At 49.5% G+C, this 26,759-nt stretch overlaps 1 protein-coding gene across 4 annotated transcripts in view; it reads left to right on the plus strand.

The window, feature by feature from the left end:
* The window catches only part of PDS5A (PDS5 cohesin associated factor A), a 351,976-nt gene that overhangs the window by 84,936 nt on the left and 240,281 nt on the right, over positions 1–26,759 (plus strand). For all 4 annotated transcript variants that reach the window (XM_063921117.1, XM_063921126.1, XM_063921146.1 and 1 more), the window contains exon 5: positions 63–160. In XM_063921117.1, coding sequence (XP_063777187.1) covers positions 63–160 — 98 coding nt within the window. The remainder of the gene's footprint in view (positions 1–62; positions 161–26,759) is intronic.

The following is a 26,759-nucleotide window of genomic DNA, read 5'->3' on the forward strand; positions in this document are numbered from 1 at the left end:
CCCACGTTGCACTTGTCATTACATTGTGTTTCTAAATGTACTTTTCTCTCGTCTTATTTCAGAATTTAGCATGGGTCAAATCTTACAACATTTGTTTTGAATTGGAAGACTGCAATGAAATATTTATTCAGCTCTTTAAAACTCTCTTTTCAGTTATTAAGTAAGTTTTATATCCTTTAAATTTGTTTTCTCCATTACTATTTTTGCTTTAAAAATTTTTACTTGGACAACTAGAAAATATATCGCCATCTAGTGGTTGTTAAAAGACTAAACCGCCTGCATGATTCAGAATTGGTTGGATAGTTATTTTTGTGTGTGCATTAAACAAATTAATTACTGAAATATTTAAACCACTTTATATAGATTTCTGGTCTATTTTGATAACTGTAAGCTTGTGTTAGTATAGTGGTGTAGCAGCAGTGTAGATTATCAATTGTTCATATATTTTCTCTATCGTCCTAGTGGATGCTGGGGTTCCTGAAAGGACCATGGGGAATAGCGGCTCCGCAGGAGACAGGGCACAAAAAGTAAAGCTTTTCCAGATCAGGTGGTGTGCACTGGCTCCTCCCCCTATGACCCTCCTCCAGACTCCAGTTAGATTTTTGTGCCCGGCCGAGAAGGGTGCAATTCTAGGTGGCTCTCATAAAGAGCTGCTTAGAGAAAGTTTAGCTTAGGTTTTTTATTTTACAGTGATTCCTGCTGGCAACAGGATCACTGCAACGAGGGACAGAGGGGAGAAGAAGTTAACTCACCTGCGTGCAGGATGGATTGGCTTCTTGGCTACTGGACATCAGCTCCAGAGGGACGATCACAGGTACAGCCTGGATGGTCACCGGAGCCGCGCCGCCGGCCCCCTTGCAGATGCTGAAGTAAGAAGAGGTCCAGAATCGGCGGCTGAAGACTCCTGCAGTCTTCTAAAGGTAGCGCACAGCACTGCAGCTGTGCGCCATTTTCCTCTCAGCACACTTCACACGCAGTCACTGAGGGTGCAGGGCGCTGGGGGGGGGCGCCCTGGGAGGCAAATGAAAACCTATTAAAAGGCTAAAAATACCTCACATATAGCCCCCAGAGGCTATATGGAGATATTTAACCCCTGCCTGTATTCACAAAATAGCGGGAGACGAGCCCGCCGAAAAAGGGGCGGGGCCTATCTCCTCAGCACACGGCGCCATTTCCTCTCACAGCTCCGCTGGTCAGGACGGCTCCCAGGTCTCTCCCCTGCACTGCACTACAGAAACAGGGTAAAACAGAGAGGGGGGGCAAATTTAATGGCAATATCTTGATATATATAAAGCAGCTATAAGGGAGCACTTATTATAAGGCTATCCCTGTCATATATAGCGCTTTTTGGTGTGTGCTGGCAGACTCTCCCTCTGTCTCCCCAAAGGGCTAGTGGGTCCTGTCTTCGTTTAGAGCATTCCCTGTGTGTCTGCTGTGTGTCGGTACGTGTGTGTCGACATGTATGAGGACGATATTGGTGTGGAGGCGGAGCAATTGCCAAATATGGGGATGTCACCTCCTAGGGGGTCGACACCAGAATGGATGCCTTTATTTGTGGAATTACGGGATAGCGTCAACTCGCTAAAGCAGTCGTTTGACGACATGAGGCGGCCGGACAATCAATTAGTGCCTGTCCAGGCGCCTCAAACACCGTCAGGGGCTGTAAAACGCCTTTTGCCTCAGTCGGTCGACACAGACCCAGACACAGGCACTGATTCCAGTGGTGACGGTGACCAATCAACCGTATTTTCCAGTAGGGCCACACGTTATATGATTTTGGCAATGAAGGAGGCGTTACATTTAGCTGATACTACAGGTACCACTAAACAGGGTATTATGTGGGGTGTGAAAAAACTACCTATAGTTTTTCCTGAATCAGAAGAATTAAATGACGTGTGTGATGAAGCGTGGGTTGCCCCTGATAAAAAGCTGATAATTTCAAAGAAATTATTGGCATTATACCCTTTCCCGCCAGAGGTTAGGGAGCGCTGGGAAACACCTCCTAGGGTGGACAAGGCGCTAACACGCTTATCAAAACAAGTGGCGTTACCTTCTCCTGAGACGGCCGCACTTAAAGATCCATCAGATAGGAGGATGGAAAATATCCAAAAAAGTATATACACACATGCAGGTGTTATACTACGACCAGCTATAGCGTCTGCCTGGATGTGCAGTGCTGGGATAGTTTGGTCAGAGTCCCTGATTGAAAATATTGTTACCCTGGACAGGGACAATATTTTACTGTCGTTAGAACAAATAAAGGATGCATTTCTTTATATGCGTGATGCACAGAGGGATATCTGCACACTGGCATCACGGGTAAGTGCTATGTCCATTTCGGCCAGAAGAGCTTTATGGACGCGACAGTGGACAGGCGATGCGGATTCAAAACGGCATATGGAAGTTTTGCCGTATAAAGGGGAGGAGTTATTTGGAGTCGGTCTATCAGATTTGGTGGCCACGGCTACAGCCGGGAAATCCACCTTTCTACCTCAAGTCACTCCCCAACAGAAAAAGGCACCGACTTTTCAACCGCAGCCCTTTCGTTCCTTTAAAAATAAGAGAGCAAAGGGCTATTCATATCTGCCACGAGGCAGAGGTCGAGGGAAGAAACAGCAACAGGCAGCTCCTTCCCAGGAACAGAAGCCCTCCCCGGCTTCTACAAAAGCCTCAGCATGACGCTGGGGCTTCTCAAGCGGACTCGGGGACGGTGGGAGGTCGTCTCAAAAATTACAGCGCGCAGTGGGCTCACTCGCAGGTAGATCCCTGGATCCTGCAGATAATATCTCAGGGGTACAGGTTGGAATTAGAGACAGATCCACCTCGCCGTTTCCTGAAGTCTGCTTTACCAACGTCCCCTTCCGAAAGGGAGACGGTTTTGGAAGCCATTCACAAGCTGTACTCTCAGCAGGTGATAGTCAAGGTACCTCTTCTACAACAAGGGAAGGGGTATTATTCCACTCTTTGTGGTACCGAAGCCGGATGGCTCGGTAAGGCCTATTCTAAATCTGAAGTCCTTGAACCTGTACATAAAGAAGTTCAAGTTCAAGATGGAGTCACTCAGAGCAGTGATAGCGAACCTGGAAGAAGGGGACTTTATGGTATCCTTGGACATCAAGGATGCGTATCTCCACATTCCAATTTACCCCTCACACCAGGGGTACCTCAGGTTCGTTGTACAAAACTGTCACTATCAGTTTCAGACGCTGCCGTTTGGTTTGTCCACGGCACCTCGGGTCTTTACAAAGGTAATGGCCGAGATGATGATTCTTCTTCGAAGAAAAGGCGTATTAATTATCCCATACTTGGACGATCTCCTAATAAGGGCAAGGTCCAGAGAACAGCTAGAGATGGGATTAGCAATATCTCAAGAGGTGCTAAAGCAGCACGGATGGATTCTGAATATTCCAAAATCCCAATTAATGCCGACAACTCGTCTGCTGTTCCTAGGGATGATTCTGGACACGGTTCAGAAAAAGGTTTTTCTTCCCGACAAATGGTCAGGGTCGCATCTTCAGATGCACCTGCGGATGGCCCTGTCTCCAAGGACAAGGGTATCTCTTCTGTGGTGGTTGCAGAGGGCTCATCTATTGGAGGGCCGCAGATTCGGCATACAGGATTGGATCCTGGTGACCACGGACGCCAGCCTGAGAGGCTGGGGAGCAGTCACACAAGGAAGAAACTTCCAGGGAGTGTGGTCGAGCCTGGAAAAGTCTCTTCACATAAACATTCTGGAACTAAGAGCAATCTACAATGCTCTAAGCCAGGCGGAACCTCTGCTTCAAGGAAGACCGGTGTTGATCCAGTCGGACAACATCACGGCAGTCGCCCATGTAAACAGACAGGGCGGCACAAGAAGCAGGAGTGCAATGGCAGAAGCTGCCAGGATCCTTCGCTGGGCGGAGAATCACGTGATAGCACTGTCAGCAGTGTTCATCCCGGGAGTGGACAACTGGGAAGCAGACTTCCTCAGCAGACACGATCTTCACCCGGGAGAGTGGGGACTTCATCCAGAAGTTTTCCACATGCTAATAAACCGTTGGGAAAGACCAATGGTGGACATGATGGCGTCTCGCCTCAACAAAAAACTGGACAGGTATTGCGCCAGGTCAAGAGATCCGCAGGCAATAGCTGTGGACGCGCTGGTAACACCTTGGGTGTACCAGTCGGTGTATGTGTTTCCTCCTCTGCCTCTCATACCAAAGGTATTGAGAATCATAAGGCAAAGCGGAGTAAGAACGATACTAGTGGCTCCGGATTGGCCAAGAAGGTCTTGGTACCCGGAACTTCAAGAGATGGTCACGGACGATCCGTGGCCTCTACCTCTAAGACAGGACCTGCTTCAGCAGGGACCGTGTCTATTCCAAGACTTACCGCGGCTGCGTTTGACGGCATGGCGGTTGAACGCCAGGTCCTAAAAGGAAAAGGCATTCCAGAAGAAGTCATTCCTACCTTGATTAAGGCAAGAAAGGAAGTCACCGCGAAGCATTATCACCGCATTTGGCGGAAATATGTTGCGTGGTGCGAGGATCGGAGTGCTCCGACGGAGGAATTTCAACTGGGTCGTTTCCTACATTTCCTGCAATCAGGATTGTCTATGGGTCTCAAATTGGGATCTATTAAGGTTCAAATTTCGGCCCTGTCAATATTCTTCCAAAAAGAATTGGCCTCAGTTCCTGAGGTCCAGACTTTTGTCAAAGGAGTACTGCATATACAGCCTCCTGTGGTGCCTCCGGTGGCACCGTGGGATCTAAATGTAGTTTTAGATTTCCTCAAATCCCATTGGTTTGAACCACTAAAAGATGTGGATTTGAAATATCTCACATGGAAAGTGACTGTTACTGGCCCTGGCGTCCACCAGGAGAGTATCTGAACTGGCGGCTTTCTTATAAAAGCCCTTATTTAATTTTCCATTCGGATAGGGCAGAGCTGCGGACGCGTCCGCATTTCTCTATCGTCCTAAGTGGATGCTGGGGTTCCTGAAAGGACCATGGGGAATAGCGGCTCCGCAGGAGACAGGGCACAAAAGTAAAGCTTTTACAGGTCAGGTGGTGTGTACTGGCTCCTCCCCCTATGACCCTCCTCCAGACTCCAGTTAGATTTTTGTGCCCGGCCGAGAAGGGTGCAATTCTAGGTGGCTCTCATAAAGAGCTGCTTAGAGAGTTTAGCTTAGGTTTTTTATTTTACAGTGATTCCTGCTGGCAACAGGATCACTGCAACGAGGGACAGAGGGGAGAAGAAGTGAACTCACCTGCGTGCAGGATGGATTGGCTTCTTGGCTACTGGACATGAAGCTCCAGAGGGACGATCACAGGTACAGCCTGGATGGTCACCGGAGCCACGCCGCCGGCCCCCTCACAGATGCTGAAGCAAGAAGAGGTCCAGAATCGGCGGCTGAAGACTCCTGCAGTCTTCTTAAGGTAGCGCACAGCACTGCAGCTGTGCGCCATTTTTCTCTCAGCACACTTCACACGGCAGTCACTGAGGGTGCAGGGCGCTGGGGGGGGGCGCCCTGGGAGGCAAATGAAAACCTTTAAAAAGGCTAAAAATACCTCACATATAGCCCCAGAGGCTATATGGAGATATTTACCCCTGCCTAAATGTACTAAATAGCGGGAGACGAGCCCGCCGAAAAAGGGGCGGGGCCTATCTCCTCAGCACACGGCGCCATTTTCTGTCACAGCTCCGCTGGTCAGGAAGGCTCCCAGGTCTCTCCCCTGCACTGCACTACAGAAACAGGGTATAACAGAGAGGGGGGGCAGAATAAATGGCAATATATTAATATAAAAGCAGCTATAAGGGAGCACTTAATCATAAGGCTATCCCTGTCATATATAGCGCTTTTTGGTGTGTGCTGGCAGACTCTCCCTCTGTCTCCCCAAAGGGCTAGTGGGTCCTGTCTTCGTATAGAGCATTCCCTGTGTGTCTGCTGTGTGTCGGTACGTGTGTGTCGACATGTATGAGGACGTTATTGGTGTGGAGGCGGAGCAATTGCCAAATATGAGGATGTCACCTCCTAGGGGGTCGACACCAGAATGGATGCCTTTATTTGTGGAATTACGGGATAGCGTCAACTCGCTTAAGCAGTCGTTTGCCGACATGAGGCGGCCGGACACTCAATTAGTGTCTGTCCAGGCGCCTCAAACACCGTCAGGGGCTGTAAAACGTCCCTTGCCTCAGTCGGTCGACACAGACCCAGACACAGGCACTGATTCCGGTGGTGAAGGTGACGAATCAACCGTATTTTCCAGTAGGGCCACACGTTATATGATTTTGGCAATAAAGGAGATGTTACATTTAGCTGATACTACAGGTACCACTAAACAGGGTATTATGTGGGGTGTGAAAAAACTACCAGTAGTTTTTACCGAATCAGAAGAATTAAATGACGTGTGTGATGAAGCGTGGGGTGCCCCGATAAAAAACTGCTAATTTCAAAGAAGTTATTGGCTTTATACCCTTTCCCGCCAGAGGTTAGGGAGCGCTGGGAAACACCTCCTAGGGTGGACAAAGCGCTAACACGCTTATCAAAACAAGTGGCGTTACCCTCTCCTGAGACGGACGCACTTAAAGATCCATCAGATAGGAGGATGGAAAATATCCAAAAAGGTATATACACACATGCAGGTGTTATACTACGACCAGCTATTGCGACTGCCTGGATGTGCAGTGCTGGGGTAGTTTGGTCAGAGTCCCTGATCGAAAATATTGATACCCTGGACAGGGACAATATTTTACTGTCGTTAGAACAAATAAAGGATGCATTTCTTTATATGCGTGATGCACAGAGAGATATCTGCACACTGGCATCACGGGTAAGTGCTATGTTCATTTCGGCCAGAAGAGCTTTATGGACACGACAGTGGACAGGCGATGCGTAGAGGAGTTATTTGAGGTCGGTCTATCGGATTTGGTGGCCACGGCTACGGCCGGGAAATCCACCTTTCTACCTCAAGTCACTCCCCAACAGAAAAAGGCACCGACCTTTCAACCGCAGCCCTTTCGTTCCTTTAAAAATAAGAGAGCAAAGGGCTATTCATATCTGCCACGAGGCAGAGGACGAGGGAAGAGACAGCAACAGGCAGCTCCTTCCCAGGAACAGAAGCCCTCCCCGGTTTCTACAAAAGCCTCAGCATGACGCTGGGGCTTCGCAAGCGGACTCGGGGGCGGTAGGCGGTCGTCTCAAAAATTACAGCGCGCAGTGGGCTCACTCGCAGGTAAATCCCTGGATCCTGCAGATAATATCTCAGGGGTACAGGTTGAAATTAGAGACAGAGCCACCTCGCCGTTTCCTGAAGTCTGCTTTACCAACGTCCCCCTCAGAAAGGGAGACGGTTTTGGAAGCCATTCACAAGCTGTATTCTCAGCAGGTGATAGTCAAGGTACCTCTTCTACAACAAGGGAAGGGGTATTATTCCACTCTATTTGTGGTACCGAAGCCGGATGGCTCGGTAAGGCCTATTCTAAATCTGAAGTCCTTGAACCTATACATAAAGAAGTTCAAGTTCAAGATGGAGTCACTCAGAGCAGTGATAGCGAACCTGGAAGAAGGGGACTTTATGGTATCCTTGGACATCAAGGATGCGTATCTCCACGTTCCAATTACCCCTCACACCAGGGGTACCTCAGGTTCGTTGTACAAAACTGTCACTATCCGTTTCAGACGCTGCCGTTTGGTTTGTCCACGGCACCTCGGGTCTTTACAAAGGTAATGGCCGAGATAATATTTCTTCTTCGAAGAAAAGGCGTATTAATTATCCCATACTTGGACGATCTCCTAATAAGGGCAAGGTCCAGAGAACAGCTAGAGATGGGTTTAGCACTATCTCAAGAGGTGCTAAAGCAGCACGGATGGATTCTGAATATTCCAAAATCCCAATTAATGCCGACAACTCGTCTGCTGTTCCTGGGGATGATTCTGGACACAGTTCAGAAAAAGGTTTTTCTTCCCGAAGAAAAAGCCAAGGAGTTATCTGACCTGGTCAGGAACCTCCTAAAACCAGGAAAGGTGTCTGTACATCAATGCACAAGAGTCCTGGGAAAAAATGGTAGCTTCTTACGAAGCAATCCCTTTCGGCAGATTCCATGCAAAGGGATCTGTTAGACAAATGGTCAGGGTCGCATCTTCAGATGCACCTGCGGATAACCCTGTCGCCGAGGACAAGGGTATCCCTTCTGTGGTGGTTGCAGGAGGCTCATCTATTGGAGGGCCGCAGATTCGGCATACAGGATTGGATCCTGGTGACCACGGATGCCAGCCTGAGAGGCTGGGGAGCAGTCACACAGGGAAGAAATTTCCAGGGAGTGTGGTCGAGCCTGAAAAAGTCTCTTCACATAAGCATTCTGGAACTAAGAGCAATCTACAATGCTCTAAGCCAGGCGGAACCTCTGCTTCAAGGAAGACCGGTGTTGATCCAGTCGGACAACATCACGGCAGTCGCCCATGTAAACAGACAGGGCGGCACAAGAAGCAGGAGGGCAATGGCAGAAGCTGCCAGGATCCTTCGCTGGGCGGAGAATCACGTGATAGCACTGTCAGCAGTATTCATCCCGGGCGTGGACAACTGGGAAGCAGACTTCCTCAGCAGACACGACCTTCACCCGGGAGAGTGGGGACTTCATCCAGAAGTTTTCCACATGCTATTAAACCGTTGGGTAAAACCAATGGTGGACATGATGGCGTCTCGCCTCAACAAAACACTGGACAGGTATTGCGCCAGGTCAAGAGATCCGCAGGCAATAGCTGTGGACGCGCTGGTAACACCTTGGGTGTACCAGTCGGTATATGTGTTTCCTCCTCTGCCTCTCATACCAAAGGTATTGAGGATTATACGGCAAAGAGGAGTAAGACTAGTGGCTCCGGATTGGCCAAGAAGGACTTGGTACCCGGAACTTCAAGAGATGGTCACGGACGATCCGTGGCCTCTACTTCTGAGAAGGGACCTGCTTCAGCAGGGTCCTTGTCTTTTTCAAGACTTACCGCGGCTGCGTTTGACGGCATGGCGTTGAATGCCAGATCCTAAAAGGAAAAGGCATTCCAGAAGAAGTCATTCCTACCTTGATAAAGGCAAGGAAGGAAGTCACCGCGAAGCATTATCGCCGTATTTGGCGAAAATATGTTGCGTGGTGCGAGCAGCGGAGTGCTCCGATGGAGGAATTTCAACTGGGTCGTTTTCCTACATTTCCTGCAATCAGGATTGTCTATGGGTCTCAAATTGGGATCTATTAAGGTTCAAATTTCGGCCCTATCAATATTCTTCCAAAAAGAATTGGCCTCAGTCCCTGAGGTCCAGATTTTTATCAAAGGAGTACTGCATATACAGCCTCCTGTGGTGCCTAAGGTGGCACCGTGGGATCTAAATGTAGTTTTAGATTTCCTCAAATCCAATTGGTTTGAACCACTAAAGAATGTGGATTTGAAATATCTCACATGGAAAGTGACTATGTTACTGGCCCTGGCTTCGGCCGGGAGAGTATCTGAACTGGCGGCTTTGTCTTATAAAAGCCCTTATTTAATTTTCCATTCGACATAGGGCAGAGCTGCGGACGCGTCCGCATTTTCTCCCTAAGGTGGTATCAGCGTTTCACCTGAACCAGCCTATTGTAGTGCCTGCGGCTACAGACGACTTGAAGGACTCCCAAGTTGTTGGACGTTGTCAGAGCCTTAAAAATATACATTTAAAGGACGGCTGGAGTCAGAAAATCTGACTCGCTGTTTATACTGTATGCACCCAACAAGTTGGGTGCACCTGCTTCTAAGCAGTCGATTGCTCGTTGGATTTGTAACAAAATTCAACTTGTACATTCTGTGGCAGGCCTGCCACAGCCTAAATCTGTTAAGGCCCATTCCGCAAGGAAGGTGGGCTCATCTTGGGCGGCTGCCCGAGGGGTCTCGGCATTACAACTCTGCCGAGCAGCTACGTGGTCAGGGGAGAACACGTTTGTAAATTTTTACAAATTTGATACCCTGGCAAAGGAGGACCTGGAGTTCTCTCATTCGGTGCTGCAGAGTCATCCGCACTCTCCCGCCCGTTTGGGAGCTTTGGTATAATCCCCATGGTCCTTTCAGGAACCCCAGCATCCACTTAGGACGATAGAGAAAATAAGAATTTACTTACCGATAATTCTATTTCTCGGAGTCCGTAGTGGATGCTGGGCGCCCATCCCAAGTGCGGATTATCTGCAATACTTGTACATAGTTATTGTTAACTAATTCGGGTTATTGTTTAGGAAGCCATCTTTCAGAGGCTCCTCTGTTATCATACTGTTAACTGGGTTTAGATCACAAGTTGTACGGTGTGATTGGTGTGGCTGGTATGAGTCTTACCCGGGATTCAAAATCCTCCCTTATTGTGTACGCTCGTCCGGGCACAGTACCTAACTGGAGTCTGGAGGAGGGTCATAGGGGGAGGAGCCAGTACACACCACCTGACCTGTAAAAGCTTTACTTTTGTGCCCTGTCTCCTGCGGAGCCGCTATTCCCCATGGTCCTTTCAGGAACCCCAGCATCCACTACGGACTCCGAGAAATAGAATTATCGGTAAGTAAATTCTTATTTTTCTCCCTAAGGTGGTATCAGCGTTTCACCTGAACCAGCCTATTGTAGTGCCTGCGGCTACAAGCGACTTGGAGGACTCCAAGTTGTTGGACGTTGTCAGAGCTTTAAAAATATACATTTCAAGGACGGCTGGAGTCAGAAAATCTGACTCGCTGTTTATACTGTATGCACCCAACAAGTTGGGTGCGCCTGCTTCTAAGCAGTCGATTGCTCGTTGGATTTGTAACACAATTCAACTTGCACATTCTGTGGCAGGCCTGCCACAGCCTAAATCTGTTAAGGCCCATTCCACAAGGAAGGTGGGCTCATATTGGGCGGCTGCCCGAGGGGTCTCGGCATTACAACTCTGCCGAGCAGCTACGTGGTCAGGGGAGAACACGTTTGTAAAATTCTACAAATTTGATACCCTGGCAAAGGAAGACCTGGAGTTCTCTCATTCGGTGCTGCAGAGTCATCCGCACTCTCCCGCCCGTTTGGGAGCTTTGGTATAATCCCCATGGTCCTTTCAGGAACCCCAGCATCCACTAGGACGATAGAGAAAATAAGAATTTACTTACCGATAATTCTATTTCTCGGAGTCCGTAGTGGATGCTGGGCGCCCATCCCAAGTGCGGATTATCTGCAATAATTGTACATAGTTATTGTTAACTAATTCGGGTTATTGTTTAGGGAGCCATCTTTCAGAGGCTCCTCTGTTATCATGCTGTTAACTGGGTTTAGATCACAAGTTGTACGGTGTGATTGGTGTGGCTGGTATGAGTCTTACCCGGGATTCAAAATCCTCCCTTATTGTGTACGCTCGTCCGGGCACAGTACCTAACTGGAGTCTGGAGGAGGGTCATAGGGGGAGGAGCCAGTGCACACCACCTGATCTGGAAAAGCTTTACTTTTTGTGCCCTGTCTCCTGCGGAGCCGCTATTCCCCATGGTCCTTTCAGGAACCCCAGCATCCACTAGGACGATAGAGAAATAGAATTATCGGTAAGTAAATTCTTATTTTCTCTTACGTCCTAGAGGATGCTGAGGACTCCAAAAGGACCATGGGGTATAGACTGGATCCGCAGGAGACATGGGCACACTGAAAGACTTTAACTGGGTGTGAACTGGCTCCTCCCTCTATGCCCCTCCTCCAGACCTCAGATTCTGTGCCCAGGAGAGACTGGACACACACTAGGGGAGCTCTCCTGAGTTTCTCTGGAAAGACTTTTAGGCTTTTTTATTTTCAGGGAGACCTGCTGGCTACAGGCTCCCTGCTTCGTGGGACTGAGGGGAGAGAAGTCAGACCTACTTCTTCTGAGTTAAGGGCTCTGCTTCTTAGGCTACTGGACACAATTAGCTCCAGAGGGTTTCATCACTTGGTGCGCTTAGCTGCTTGTTTCCGGAGCCGCGCCGCCACCCCCCTCACAGAAGCCAGAAGAAAGAAGCCGGGTGAGTATTAGAAGAACAGAAGACTTCAGTGACGGCAGAAGACTTCAGTAACAGAGGTACAGCGCAGCGGTCGCGCTGCGCTCCATGCTCCCACACACCAACGGCACTCACAGGGTGCATGGCGCTGGGGGGGAGCGCCCTGGGCTGCAAGTTACTGAGGGTCTTTTGACTGGCAAGAGATGCATATTCGGTGTACGATACCCCCGCCAGTATTAAAAAAAAATAATAATCAAATTTAAGCAGGACTACAGCGCGCCGGGAAGGGGCGGGGCTTAGCTGCACAGCTTACCAACGCCATTTTATCTCTTCACAGCCGCTGCAGAGACGCTGGCAAAACGGGGGAGGGGGGGGGGGGGCACAGGCAATTTTGGTGCTATATATCTATTTACAGCGCAGCCATCGCATATTATTTATTTAGTAGTATTTGGGAGCTGGGGTGTGAGCTGGCATACTCCCGCTGTGTTCTCTCTGCAGGCTTCCCTGTGTAGGTCTGTCCTCTTTTGGCCGGTGTGGGTGTGTCGGTACTGCGTGTCGACATGTTTGAGGCTGAGTGTTACTCCCCGGAGGAAGTTACTGGGGACGCGGCAAAAGATTTGGGAATGACTCAGTCGGCACAGCCGACTGCTGATTGGGTAAATATATTGAGTACATTGAATGCAAACGTGGCATTGTTGTCTAAAAGGCTGGATAAATCTGATTCTCAGACACAAACATGGAGAAAATCCATGGAGGACGCTTTGTCTCAGGTACAGACCCCCTCAGGGTCACAAAAACGTTCATTTACCCAGATGGCAGATACAGATACTGACACAGACTCTGATTCCAGTGTCGACTTTAATGAGGCCAGTTTACATCCGAAAGTGGTAAAGAGTATTCAGTACATGATTGTGGCTATTAAAGATGTCTTACATATTTCTGAGGAACCTCCTGTTCCAGATACGAGGGTTTGTTTATTTAAAGGGAAAAAGCCTGAGGTAAAGTTTCCCCCCTCTCATGAACTGAACGCTCTTTGTGAAAAGGCTTGGGAGTCGCCTGACAAAAGGTGGCAGATTCCCAAGAGAATTTTTATGGCATATCCTTTCCCCTCTGACGACAGGGAGAAACGGGAGTCTTCTCCCAATGTGGACAAGGCTCTGTCCCGACTGTCCAAAAAGGTGGCGCTTCCGTCTCCTGACACTGCTGCCCTCAAGCATCCAGCAGATCGCAAGCAGGAGACAACATTGAAGGCCATTTTCGTTACTACTGGTGCACTACTCAGGCCTGCTGTGGCGTCGGCGTGGGTGAGTATTGCTAAGTGGGCTGATAATTTAGCTTTTGACTCTTGGTTATATCAAGATTACCTGAAGGATGCGGCGAAGGATATTGGCCTCTTGGGATCAAGGGCCAATGCCATGGTGGTCTCGGCCAGGAGGGCGCTGTGGACTCATCAATGGAATGCTGATGCCGACTCCCAAGAAAGCTATGGAAGCTCTCCCTTTTAAAGGTAGTGTCTTGTTTGGTGACTGCCTTGCTGACCTGGTGTCTACCGCTACTGCGGGTAAGTCATCTTTTCTTCCTTATGTTCCCACACTACAGAAAAAGGCGCCCCATTATCAGATGCAGTCCTTTCGGCCTAATAAATACAAAAAAGGAAAGGGCTCATCCTTTCTCGCTTCAAAGTGTAGAGGAAGGGAAAAAAGGTCGCCTGCTGTCTGGCGCCCAGAACCAAAAGTCCTCCCCCGCCTCTACCAAATCCGCCGCATGACGCTGGGGCTCCCCTGCGGGAGTCCGTGCCGGTGGGGGGCCGTCTCCGAATCTTCAGTCAGGTCTGGTTTCAATCGGCACTGGATCCTTGGGTCTTAGACATAGTGTGTCCCAAGGGTACAAACTGGAGTTTCAGGAGATGCCGCCCCCCCCCCCCCGGCCGCTTTTTCAAATCGGCCTTGCCAGTTTCTCTTCCAGAAAGAGAAGTGGTAAATGCTGCGATACAAAAGCTGTGTCAACAGAGGGTCATTGTCCCCGTTCCCCCGTCCCAAAGGGGGGAAGGGTTCTATTCGAGCCTCTTTGTCGTGCCGAAACCGGACTGCTCGGTCAGACCGATTCTGAACCTAAAATCCCTCAATCCATACTTGAAAACTTTCAAGTTCAAGATGGAATCTCTTCGAGCTGTTATCTCCAGCCTAGAAGGGGGGGATTTTATGGTGTCAGTCGACATAAAGGATGCCTACTTACACGTCCCGATATATCCTCCTTATCAGGCCTTCCTAAGATTTGCGGTGCAGGATTGTCATTACCAATTTCAGAAGTTGCCGTTTGGGCTTTCCACGGCCACGAGGGTCTTCACCAAGGTGATGGCGGAAATGATGGTACTCCTACGCAAGCAGGGGGTCACAATTATCCCGTACTTGGACGATCTCCTGATAAAGGTGAGATCAAAACAGCAGTTGCTACGAAATGTGGAACTTTCCCTGACGGTTCTGCAGCATCATGGTTGGATTCTAAATTTGCCAAAGTCTCACTTGATTCCGACAACTCGGCTACCCTTCTTGGGCGTGATTCTAGACACGGAACTACGGAGGGTGTCTCTTCCGGCGGAAAAAGCTCTGGAAATCCAGACCATGGTCAAGGAAATTCTGAGACCGGCAAGAGTATCGATTCATCAATGCACTCGAGTGCTAGGGAAAATGGTTGCGGCTTACAAAGCCATTCCGTTTGTCAGGTTTCATGCCCGAGTGTTTCAGTGGGATCTGCTGAACAAATGGTCCGGGTCTCACCTGTACATGCATCGGAAAATAAGTCCATCTTCCAGGACCAGAATTTCTCTCCTGTGGTGGCTGCAAGGTTCTCACCTTCTAGAGGGACGCCGATTCGGTATCCAGGATTGGGTCCTACTGACCACAGGTGCCAGTCTCCGACGCTGGGGTGCAGTCACACAAGGAAGAAGTTTCCAGGGAAAATGGTCAAGCCAGGAATCTTGTCTCCACATAAATTTTCTCGAGTTAATAGCCATTTACAACGGCCTCCTGCAAGCGAAGAACCACCTTCAAGGACTCCCTGTCCTGATCCAGTCGGACAACATAACAGCAGTGGCGTACGTAAACCGCCAGGGCGGAACAAAGAGCAGGCGGCATTGGCGGAGGCCACGAGTTCTCCGCTGGGCGGAACAGCACGTGAGCGTTCTGTCAGCTCTCTTCCTTCCGGGAGTGGACAACTGGGAAGCAGACTTCCTCAGCAGACACGATCTCCATCCAGGAGAGTGGGCCCTCCATCAAGAGGTATTTGCAGAAGTGACAAGGCGTTGGGGGAATTCCTCAAATAGACATGATGGCGTCTCGCCTCAACAAGAAGCTTCCGAGGTATTGTTCCAGGTTGAGGGACCCCCAAGCCAGTGCAGTGGACGCCCTGGTAACTCCGTGGGTGTTTCAGTCGGTGTATGTGTTCCCTCCACTTCCTCTCATTCCAAGAGTGTTGAGGATTATAAGACGAACAAGGGTTCAGGCAATTCTCGTCATTCCAGATTGGCCACGGAGGGCCTGGTATCCGGATCTTCAGGAATTACTCGTAGAAGATCCTTGGCTGCTTCCTCTAAGAGAGGACCTGTTACTGCAGGGGCCATGCGTTTTTCTGGACTTAACGCGGCTGCGTTTGACGGCGTGGAAGTTGAACGCCAAATCCTAGCTCGGAAAGGTATTCCCGGGGAAGTCATCCCCACTCTCCTTAAGGCTAGAAAGGAGGTCACGGCAAAACATTATCACCGTATTTTGGAGAAAATGTGTTGTGGTGTGAAACCAAAGCAGATCCTGCGGAGGAGTTTCACTTGGGTCGTTTCCTCCATTTTTTGCAGGCAGGCGTGGATGCAGGCCTGAAATTGGGTTCCATCAAAGTGCAGATTTCGGCTTTATCTATTTTCTTTCAAAAAGAATTGTCTGCCCTTCCTGAGGTTCAGACTTTCGTGAAGGGAGTGCTGCATATCCATCCCCCGTTTGTGCCACCCGTGGCCCCGTGGGATCTTGAAGTGGTGTTGAAGTTTCTTATGTCTCACTGGTTTGAACCTTTGCGAAAGGTTGAGTTAAAGTTTCTCACTTGGAAAGTGGTCATGCTTTTGGCCTTGGCGTCTGCCAGACGAGTGTCAGAGTTGGCGGCTTTGTCTCTCACAAGAGCCCATATTTGATTTTTCATGTGGATAGAGCGGAATTGAGGACTCGTCAGCAATTTCTGCTGAAGGTGGTTTCTTCGTTTCACATAAATCAACCTATTGTGGTACCTGTGGCTACGGAGGCTGTTGCGGTTCCAAAGTCTCTTGATGTAGTAAGAGCTTTAAAAAATGTATGTCGCCAGAACGGCTCTTGTTAGGAAAACGGAAACACTGTTTGTCCTGTATGCTTCCAACAAGATTGGTAATCCTGCTTCCAAGCAGACTATTGCACGCTGGATTTGTAATACGATTCAGCATGCTCACTCTTCGGCTGGGTTGCCATTGCCGAAGTCAGTAAAGGCCCATTCTACCAGGAAGGTGGGCTCGTCTTGGGCGGCTGCCCGAGGGGTCTCGGCACTTCAACTTTGCCGAGCAGCTACGTGGTCGGGTTCAAACACTTTTGCTAAGTTCTATAAGTTTGATACCCTGGCTGAGGAGGACCTCATGTTTGCTCAATTGGTGCTGCAGAGTCGTCTGCACTCTCCCGCCCGGTCTGGAGCTTTGGTATAGACCCCATGGTCCTTTTGGAGTCCCCAGCATCCTCTCGGACGTAAGAGAAAATAGTATTTTAATACCTACCAGTAAATCCTTTTCTCTTTCATCCACTAGGGGACACTAGAGTCCTATACAGTAGGGGTGTGAAGCCTTGAACCGGAGGTGTGGCACAATCTAAAATTAGCATTGTCTGCACAGCCAGCTCCTCCCCCTTCACATCCCTCCTCCCTCAGTTTGAAAAATTGTGCTGGAGGTACAGCACGTGGAGCACTGAGCTCCTGACTAAAATCTAAAGAGTGTGCTGCGTCCACCTAATAAAAGGGAGACAAAGCCACATATATATTGGAGAGACAAAGATCCCTTCTGAAGGGACCTGCATCTCTCCACAGGAGATACTCCAAGTCCTCTCACAGTGAGTACTGGTCGAAGGAAGAAGTATCTTAGGCTAGGGTCCTTCATGTAATATATTTTTTTTTTGCTTTTTGGTTGTCCTTCCTTATTTAATGTCACTCTCTATCACTGCTGCCTCCTGTAATAGAGTTTAGATCCCCTCTTGCAGCTACAGCGGCGGGCGCGGGAGCAGAGTGCGGCGCGGGACTCAGCCTTTCCTCCCTGTGAGCAGGGAGACACGGCAGAGCGACGCGCTGCACAGCGACGGAGACTAACAGACGAAGCGGAGCACAGGCGCCGCTACGGGAAACTGTCCAGCGGGTCCGGAGCGCGCCAAATAGTGGTCTCGGCGAGCGCCAAATAGTGCTCGGCGCGCGCCAGCCAGCGGGCAGCGGGAGGGGGCTAAAAATCAATACACAGCGATATATGGGGCAGCGGCAAGTGCTTCAGGAGGAAGAGGGTTATACAGTCTTAAAGGACATTTAGTGGGGGCCATATTTAATGATTATGGCGCCAAGCTGGGATAATGGATGGGTCCTCCCCCTCCCCCCCCAGTAAAGTACATAGGGGAAGGTTGTTTATTAAAGAATAAGCTCCCCCTGCTGCACTGCCTGGATAGTGCATAGATTAATATAGTAGAGAGATCGTTAGGTAACAGCTCCCTCTGCTAGTGTATAATATATGCAGTTTGAGGATCTCCTGAAAAGTAATCAAACTTTACAATTTATATTTTCAAGGGACTTCTGTTTCCAAGATCCTGCAGAAAATACACGGAAGCAAGCGAATACCAACTCTAACATCGTATCTGATTTTACAGTTGGGGTGTGAGGATTGCGAGTCGGCTGGTGTTTTATTTATTTATTTTTTTTGTTTTTTTTTTAAATTAAAGTAAAGCTATTGGCCTGCTCCTTTTATATACGAAAAGGACAGGTAATTCCAGCCGGATCCAATACCTTCGCTTCCGTCATCTCCCAGTCTTTCTCTTCATAGTTTAAAGGGTGAAAGCGCTGCGGGCTACCCTGGTACAGGGTTTTAAAAACAACATGTCTAAGGCAACCAAGACCTTTTATGTTTGTACGAAATGTAACAAGAAGAGCACGCGGGTTGGCAGCTCCGGGGTGTGCTTAGACAAGGACGCTCCACCTGGGAGCAGTGCTCTGGTTAAGGCATTGGAAGACAACCTTGCTAACAGAATCTCCATGGAGATGGCAGAATCGCGCAAGCAGCAATCGGAATGGGCTGCGGTATTCTCAAAGACGATGGAGGAATTTCTCATCCAGTTAACGCCGCCCGCACACGCAGAAACGAGTGTGCGCAAAGCTGTTAAAAGAACTCTTCCTATGATACCAGAATCAGAGGAGGAAGAGGTTTTTCTTCTTGATACGGAGGAAGGTGAGTTAATTGAACCTAACCTAGACGCCGACTTTCCAGAAGAGGACTCGGCAATCTCAGGTCTAGACTCCTTAATTGACGCGGTAAAGGAGATCCTAAGCTTTAATGACGAGGAAATACGGGAGCCGGAAGATTTCGATTTGTTCGAATCCCAAAAGCCGCGTTCAGCAGTGTTTCCCATTCCTAAATCCCTCCAATCTCAGATAGAGGAGGCTTGGAAACAACCTGACAAATGGTTTCAATTTCCGAAACGGTTTCAGGTAACTTATCCCCTACCTAAGGGTGTAATGGACAAGTGGGAGACTCCGCCGGTAGTGGATGCTTCACTAGGAAGGTTGTCAAAAAAGAAAATTTTACCAATTCCTAACGTAACTACTTTAAAGGATGCGTCAGACCGTAAAGTTGACACTGCGTTAGTCACTTTTTGTTGCAGCTGGTGCAGCGCAGAGACCTGCGATCGTCTGTGCTTGGGTCAACAAGGCCATGAGTGCATGGTCCGGCCGTATTGTACAAGCTATTGAGGAGGAAAATAGCTTAGAAGAGATTACCCAACTGGCGGAATACATTCGAGAATCTGCATCGTACTTGTGTCAAGCTTCTAAGGATATTGGCAGAATAGCATCGCGCATATCTGCATCGGCCATATCGGCTAGAAGGATTTTATGGCTCAGAGAATGGCAGGGAGCCTCTGACACCAAAAAGGCGGTAGAATCCATACCATTTGGGGGTGAAATGCTGTTCGGACCAGAATTGGACAAGTGGATTTCGCAGGCTACAGCGGGGAAGTCCACTTTTCTACCTACTCCTTATACGAGAACCACTCCACAAACTAGGAGAGGTTATTCGGGACCAGCGTTTACTTCATTTAGATGAGTCCTTTCGAGCCCGAGGAAGGGGTTTCGGTACACAAGCACGTGGGGGCAGAGGTAGAGGCCGCTCACAGGCAGCAACCAGAAAGCAGGATAAACCTACTGACAAGACCGTGGCATGACGGCCTCCCAGCTCACCTGGGGTCCCCCTTGGTGGGCGGCCGACTGGAAGGTTTTCAGGACATCTGGGCCAAAACCTCACCAGAACTTTGGGTGAACAACTTAATCTCTCAGGGGTACAAACTGGAATTTCAACAGAGGCCTCACAGTCAGTTTTTTTTACAACAGGATTGCCTCAGTGCCCTCAAAAAGCAAGGGCACTACGGGCAGCAATTCTAAAATTGCTACAGGTAGAGGTCATTATTCCGGTTCTCGCTTCTCAGAGAGGAACGGGGTTCTATTCCAATCTTTTTGTCGTGCCAAAGCCAGACGGGACGGTCAGACCAATACTCAATTTAAAAGTTTTTTTCAACCAGTTCGTAAGGGTCTACAAATTCAAGATGGAATCAATCCAATCGGTCATTGCAGGCTTAGAACAGGGCGAGTTCATGGTATCCATGGACATAAAAGATGCATATTCCAATCTAGACTCCTCACCAGGCATACTTAAAGTTCGCACTGATGGCGAATCACTACCAATTCCGGGCCTTGCCGTTCGGTCTATCATCAGCCCCAAGAATCTTCACAAAGATCATGGCAATCATGGTTGCAGGACTGAGACTGTTGGGGGTCACGATTATACCTTATCTAGACGATTTATTGATCAAGGCACCATCTCAGAATCGACTGCTCAAGGATGTTCAGACATCCCATCAATTTCTAATTCAACATGGTTGGATTGTCAATTTCCATAAGTCCAACCTTATACCGACTCAACGGATTCAATTCCTCGGTCTCATCTTGGACACTGTACTATTACGTGTGTTCCTACCAGAGAACAAGGTCCAAGACCTACAGAGATTAGTGGCTCAGGTACTGAGGACACAAACTGTTTCTCTGCACCTCTGTGTACAACTTCTCGGGAAGATGGTGGCGTCGTTCGAAGCTCTCCAGTACGGCAGACTTCATTCCCGACCATTCCAAATAAACCTCATTGCTCAGGGAGCAGGCTCGCACTGGCTTCGCTATCGGAGAATCAGACTTCAACCGCAAGTATGGGTCTCCTTGATATGGTGGTCGTTACACAAGAACCTTGCAGCCGTCAAGAAATTCGGCATTTGGGATTGGAGGATTCTGACAACGGTCGCCAGTCTCAGAGGTGGGGGAGCCGTCCTAGAGGACCATCAGTTTCAAGGACGGTGGAAGTTACAGGAGAGCAGACTACCCATAAATATCCTCGAACTAAGAGCAGTTTACAATGCGCTTCTCTTAGCAGAAGACCTAGTCATGAATCAACACATCAGGATTCAGTCGGACAATGCCACGACGACGGCTTACATAAACCGTCAAGGAGGAACAAAGAGCAGGATGGCGTTAAAGGAAGCCACAAAGATCTTGTTGTGGGCAGAAAGACGAAACATCATCCTCTCGGCAGTGTTCATTCCAGGTGTGGAGAACTGGGAAGCAGATTACCTCAGTCGCCAGGACATGCATCCGGGAGAGTGGTGCCTACATCCATGGATTTTCGACATGGTTGTGAGACGATGGGGTCTGCCTCAGGTGGACCTCATGGCGTCTCGGCAAAACCATCAGCTGCCCAGATGTGTCAAGGACTCGAGATCCGGCAGCAGGAGGAGTGGACGCATTAACGCTTCCTTGGTGTTACAGGAGGGTTTACATATTTCCACCGTTCCCACTCATACCCAGGGTTCTGAAAAGGGTAAAGCGGGAACGAGTGTGGGCGATTCTAATCGCACCAGATTGGCCCCGCAGGAGTTGGTACTCCGACCTGCGTTGGTTATTTGCGGAAGATCCTTGGAGGTTACCTCAGAGAGAGGACCTGCTAATCTCAGGGACCGTTTCTACACCCCGACCTGAACAGGCTGCGTTTGACGGCGTGGCTATTGAAACCCGGATCTTAAGAAACAGAGGGATTCCACGAACGGCCATTCCTACAATGATTGCCGCTAGGAAGCCGGTCACAGCCAGGCACTACTACAGGATTTGGAGACGGTACATGGCTTGGTGTCAAGAACGGGGATGGAATTCAACGAACTTCCACTTATCTCGACTTCTACTTTTCCTTCAGGCCGGTCTAGAGGGAGGACTCAGACTGGGCTCTCTGAAGGTTCAGATTTCGGCTCTCTCCATCCTTTTTCAACAGCGGCTAGCATCCTTGCCAGAGATTCAAACCTTTTTACAGGGGGTTCTGAGGATTCAACCCCCTTTCTCTAACGTCCTAGTGGATGCTGGGGACTCCGTCAGGACCATGGGGATTAGCGGCTCCGCAGGAGACGGGGCACAAAAATAAAGCTTTAGGATCAGGTGGTGTGCACTGGCTCCTCCCCCTATGACCCTCCTCCAAGCCTCAGTTAGGTTTTTGTGCCCGACCGAGAAGGGTGCAATCTAGGTGGCTCTCCTAAAGAGCTGCTTAGAAAAAGTTTTTAGGTTTTTTATTTTCAGTGAGTCCTGCTGGCAACAGGCTCACTGCATCGAGGGACTTAGGGGAGAGAAGTGAACTCACCTGCGTGCAGGATGGATTGGCTTCTTAGGCTACTGGACACCATTAGCTCCAGAGGGAGTCGGAACACAGGTCTCACCCTGGGGTTCGTCCCGGAGCCGCGCCGCCGACCCCCCTTGCAGATGCCGAAGATGGAAGAGGTCCAGAAGCAGGCGGCAGAAGACTTTTCAGTCTCCCTGAGGTAGCGCACAGCACTGCAGCTGTGCGCCATTGTTGTCAGCACACTTCACACAGCGGTCACGGAGGGTGCAGGGCGCTGGGGGGGCGCCCTGGGCAGCAATGTATAATACCTTTTTATGGCTAAAAATACATCACATATAGCCCTTGAGGCTATATGGATGTATTTAACCCCTGCCAGATCTCACAAACTCCGGAGAAGAGCCCGCCGAAATAGGGGGCGGGGCTTATTCTCCTCAGCACACAGCGCCATTTTCCTGCTCCGCTCCGCTGTGAGGAAGGCTCCCAGGACTCTCCCCTGCACTGCACTACAGAAACAGGGTAAAACAGAGAGGGGGGGCACTTTTTTTGGCGATATTACTATATTTAAGCTGCTATAAGGATACAACACTTATATAGGGTTGTTCCCATATATATTATAGCGCTTGGGTGTGTGCTGGCAAACTCTCCCTCTGTCTCCCCAAAGGGCTAGTGGGGTCCTGTCTTCAATAGAGCATTCCCTGTGTGTCTGCTGTGTGTCGGTACGTGTGTGTCGACATGTATGAGGACGATGTTGGTGTGGAGGCAGAGCAATTGCCGGTAATGGTGATGTCACCCCCTAGGGAGTCGACACCGGAATGGATGGCTTTGTTTATGGAATTACGTGATAATGTCAGCACATTACAAAAATCAGTTGACGACATGAGACGGCCGTCAAACCAGTTGGTACCTGCCCAGGCGTCTCAGACACCGTCAGGGGCTGTAAAACGCCCTTTACCTCAGTCGGTCGATACAGACCCAGACACGGACACTGAATCTAGTGTCGACGGTGAAGAAACAAACGTATTTTCCAGTAGGGCCACACGTTATATGATCACGGCAATGAAGGAGTCTTTGCATATCTCTGATACTACAAGTACCACAAAAAGGGGTATTATGTGGGGGGTGAAAAAACTACCTGTAGTTTTTCCTGAATCAGAGGAACTGAATGATGTATGTGATGAAGCGTGGGTTAACCCAGATAGAAAAGGGCTAATTTCAAAAAGGTTATTGGCATTATACCCTTTCCCGCCAGAGGTTAGGGCGCGCTGGGAAACACCCCCTAAGGTGGATAAGGCGCTCACGCGCTTATCAAAACAAGTGGCGTTACCGTCTCCTGATACGGCCGCCCTCAAGGATCCAGCTGATAGGAGGCTGGAAACTACCCTAAAAAGTATATACACACATACTGGTGTTATACTGCGACCAGCCATCGCCTCAGCCTGGATGTGCAGTGCTGGGGTGGTCTGGTCGGATTCCCTGACTGAAAATATTGATACCCTGGATAGGGACAGTATTTTACAGACTTTAGAGCAATTAAAGGATGCTTTTCTTTATATGCGAGATGCTCAGAGGGATATTTGCACTCTGGCATCGAGAGTAAGTGCGATGTCCATATCTGCCAGAAGAAGTTTATGGACACGACAGTGGTCAGGTGATGCGGATTCCAAACGGCATATGGAAGTATTGCCGTATAAAGGGGAGGAATTATTTGGCGTCGGTCTATCGGATCTGGTGGCAACGGCCGGGAAATCCACCTTTTTACCTCAGACCCCCTCCCAACAGAAAAAGACAGTCTTTTCAGCCGCAGTCCTTTCGCTCCTATAAGAACAAGCGGGCAAAAGGACAGTCATATCTGCCCCGAGGCAGAGGAAAGGGTAAGAGAGGGCAGCAAGCAGCTCCTTCCCAGGAACAGAAGCCCTCCGCGGGTTCTGCAAAGCCCTCAGCATGACGCTGGGGCTTTACAAGCGGACTCAGGAACGGTGGGGGGTCGACTCAAGAATTTCAGCGCGCAGTGGGCTTGCTCACAGGTGGACCCCTGGATCCTGCAGGTAGTATCTCAGGGTTACAGGTTGGAATTCGAGAAGTCTCCCCCTCGCCGGTTCCTAAAGTCTGCTTTGCCAACGTCTCCCTCAGACAGGGCGACGATATTGGAAGCCATTCACAAGCTGTTTTCTCAGCAGGTTATAGTCAAGGTACCCCTCCTACAACATTGAAAGGGGTATTACTCCACGCTATTTGTGGTACCGAAGCCGGACGGCTCGGTAAGACCTATTCTAAATCTGAAATCTTTGAACCTGTACATACAAAAATTCAAGTTCAAGATGGAATCACTCAGAGCAGTGATAGCGAATCTGGAAGAAGGGGACTTTATGGTGTCCCTGGACATAAAAGATGCTTACCTGCATGTCCCAATTTGCCCTTCACATCAAGGGTACCTCAGGTTCGTGGTGCAAAACTGTCATTATCAGTTTCAGACGCTGCCGTTTGGATTGTCCACGGCACCTCGGGTCTTTACCAAGGTAATGGCCGAAATGATGATTCTTCTGCGAAGAAGAGGCGTATTAATTATCCCTTACTTGGACGATCTCCTGATAAGGGCAAGGTCCAGAGAACAGCTGGAGGACGGAGTAGCACTAACCCAAGTAGTGCTGCAACAACACGGGTGGATTCTGAATTTTCCAAAATCTCAGTTGACCCCGACAACACGTCTGCTGTTCCTGGGAATGATTTTGGACACGGTTCAGAAAAAGGTGTTTCTTCCGGAGGAGAAAGCCAAGGAGTTATCCGAACTTGTCAGGAACCTCCTAAAACCAGGAAAAGTGTGCATCAATGCACAAGAGTCCTGAGAAAGATGGTGGCTTCTTACGAAGCAATCCCATTCGGCAGATTCCACGCACGAACGTTTCAGTGGGATCTGCTGGACAAATGGTCCGGATCGCATCTGCAGATGCATCAGCGGATAACCTTATCGCCACAGACAAGGGTGTCTCTTCTGTGGTGGTTGCAGAGTGCTCATCTGTTAGAAGGCCGCAGATTCGGCATACAGGACTGGGTCCTGGTGACCACGGATGCCAGTCTGAGAGGCTGGGGAGCGGTCACACAGGGAAGAAACTTCCAGGGAGTATGGTCAAGCCTGGAGATGTCTCTTCACATAAATATACTGGAGCTAAGAGCGATTTACAATGCTCTAAGCCTGGCAAAACCCCTGCTTCAGGGTCAGCCGGTGTTGATCCAGTCGGACAACATCACGGCAGTCGCCCACGTAAACAGACAGGGCGGCACAAGAAGCAGGAGAGCAATGGCAGAAGCTGCAAGGATTCTTCGCTGGGCGGAAGATCATGTGATAGCACTGTCAGCAGTGTTCATTCCGGGAGTGGACAACTGGGAAGCAGACTTCCTCAGCAGACACGATCTACACCCGGGAGAGTGGGGACTTCATCCAGAAGTCTTCCACATGATTGTGAACCGTTGGGAAAAACCAAAGGTGGATATGATGGCGTCTCGCCTCAACAAAAAACTGGACAGGTATTGCGCCAGGTCAAGAGACCCTCAGGCAATAGCTGTGGACGCTCTGGTAACACCGTGGGTGTTCCAGTCAGTGTATGTGTTTCCTCCTCTGCCTCTCATACCCAAAGTACTGAGAATTATACGGCAAAGGGGAGTAAGAACGATACTCGTGGCTCCGGATTGGCCAAGAAGAACTTGGTACCCGGAACTTCAGGAGATGCTCACTGAAAATCCGTGGCCTCTACCTCTAAGACGGGACCTGATTCAGCAGGGACCGTGTCTATTCCAAGACTTACCGCGGCTGCGTTTGACGGCGTGGCGGTTGAACGCCGAATTCTAAGGGAAAAAGGCATTCCAGAAGAGGTCATTCCTACACTGGTTAAAGCCAGGAAGGAGGTGACTGCACAACATTATCACCGCATTTGGAGAAAATATGTTGCGTGGTGTGAGGCCAGGAAGGCCCCCACGGAGGAATTTCAATTGGGTCGATTCCTACATTTCCTGCAAACAGGATTGTCTATGGGCCTCAAGTTGGGGTCCATTAAGGTTCAAATTTCGGCCCTGTCGATTTTCTTCCAGAAAGAATTGGCTTCAGTTCCTGAAGTCCAGACTTTTGTAAAAGGAGTACTACATATACAGCCCCCGGTTGTGCCCCCAGTGGCTCCGTGGGACCTTAATGTAGTTTTGGATTTTCTCAAATCCCATTGGTTTGAGCCACTCAAATCGGCGGATTTGAAATATCTTACATGGAAAGTAACCATGATACTGGCCCTGGCTTCAGCCAGGAGAGTGTCAGAATTGGCGGCTTTATCGTATAAAAGCCCATATCTGATTATCCATTCGGACAGGGCAGAACTGCGGACGCGTCCTCATTTTCTGCCTAAGGTGGTGTCAGCGTTTCACCTGAACCAGCCTATTGTGGTGCCTGCGGCTACTAGCGATTTGGAGGATTCCAAGTTGCTGGACGTTGTCAGGGCATTGAAAATATATATTTCAAGGACGGCTGGAGTCAGAAAATCTGACTCGCTGTTTATACTGTATGCACCCAACAAGCTGGGTGCTCCTGCTTCTAAGCAGACGATTGCTCGTTGGATTTGTAGCACAATTCAACTTGCACATTCTGTGGCAGGCCTGCCACAGCCTAAATCTGTCAAGGCCCATTCCACAAGGAAGGTGGGCTCATCCTGGGCGACTGCCCGAGGGGTCTCGGCATTACAACTCTGCCGAGCAGCTACGTGGTCGGTGGAGAACACGTTTGTAAAATTCTACAAATTTGATACCCTTGCTAAAGAGGACCTGGAGTTCTCTCATTCGGTGCTGCAGAGTCATCCGCACTCTCCCGCCCGTT

Source organism: Pseudophryne corroboree, chromosome 1, assembly GCF_028390025.1.
Source record: "Pseudophryne corroboree isolate aPseCor3 chromosome 1, aPseCor3.hap2, whole genome shotgun sequence".
Classification (NCBI taxonomy): domain Eukaryota; kingdom Metazoa; phylum Chordata; class Amphibia; order Anura; family Myobatrachidae; genus Pseudophryne; species Pseudophryne corroboree.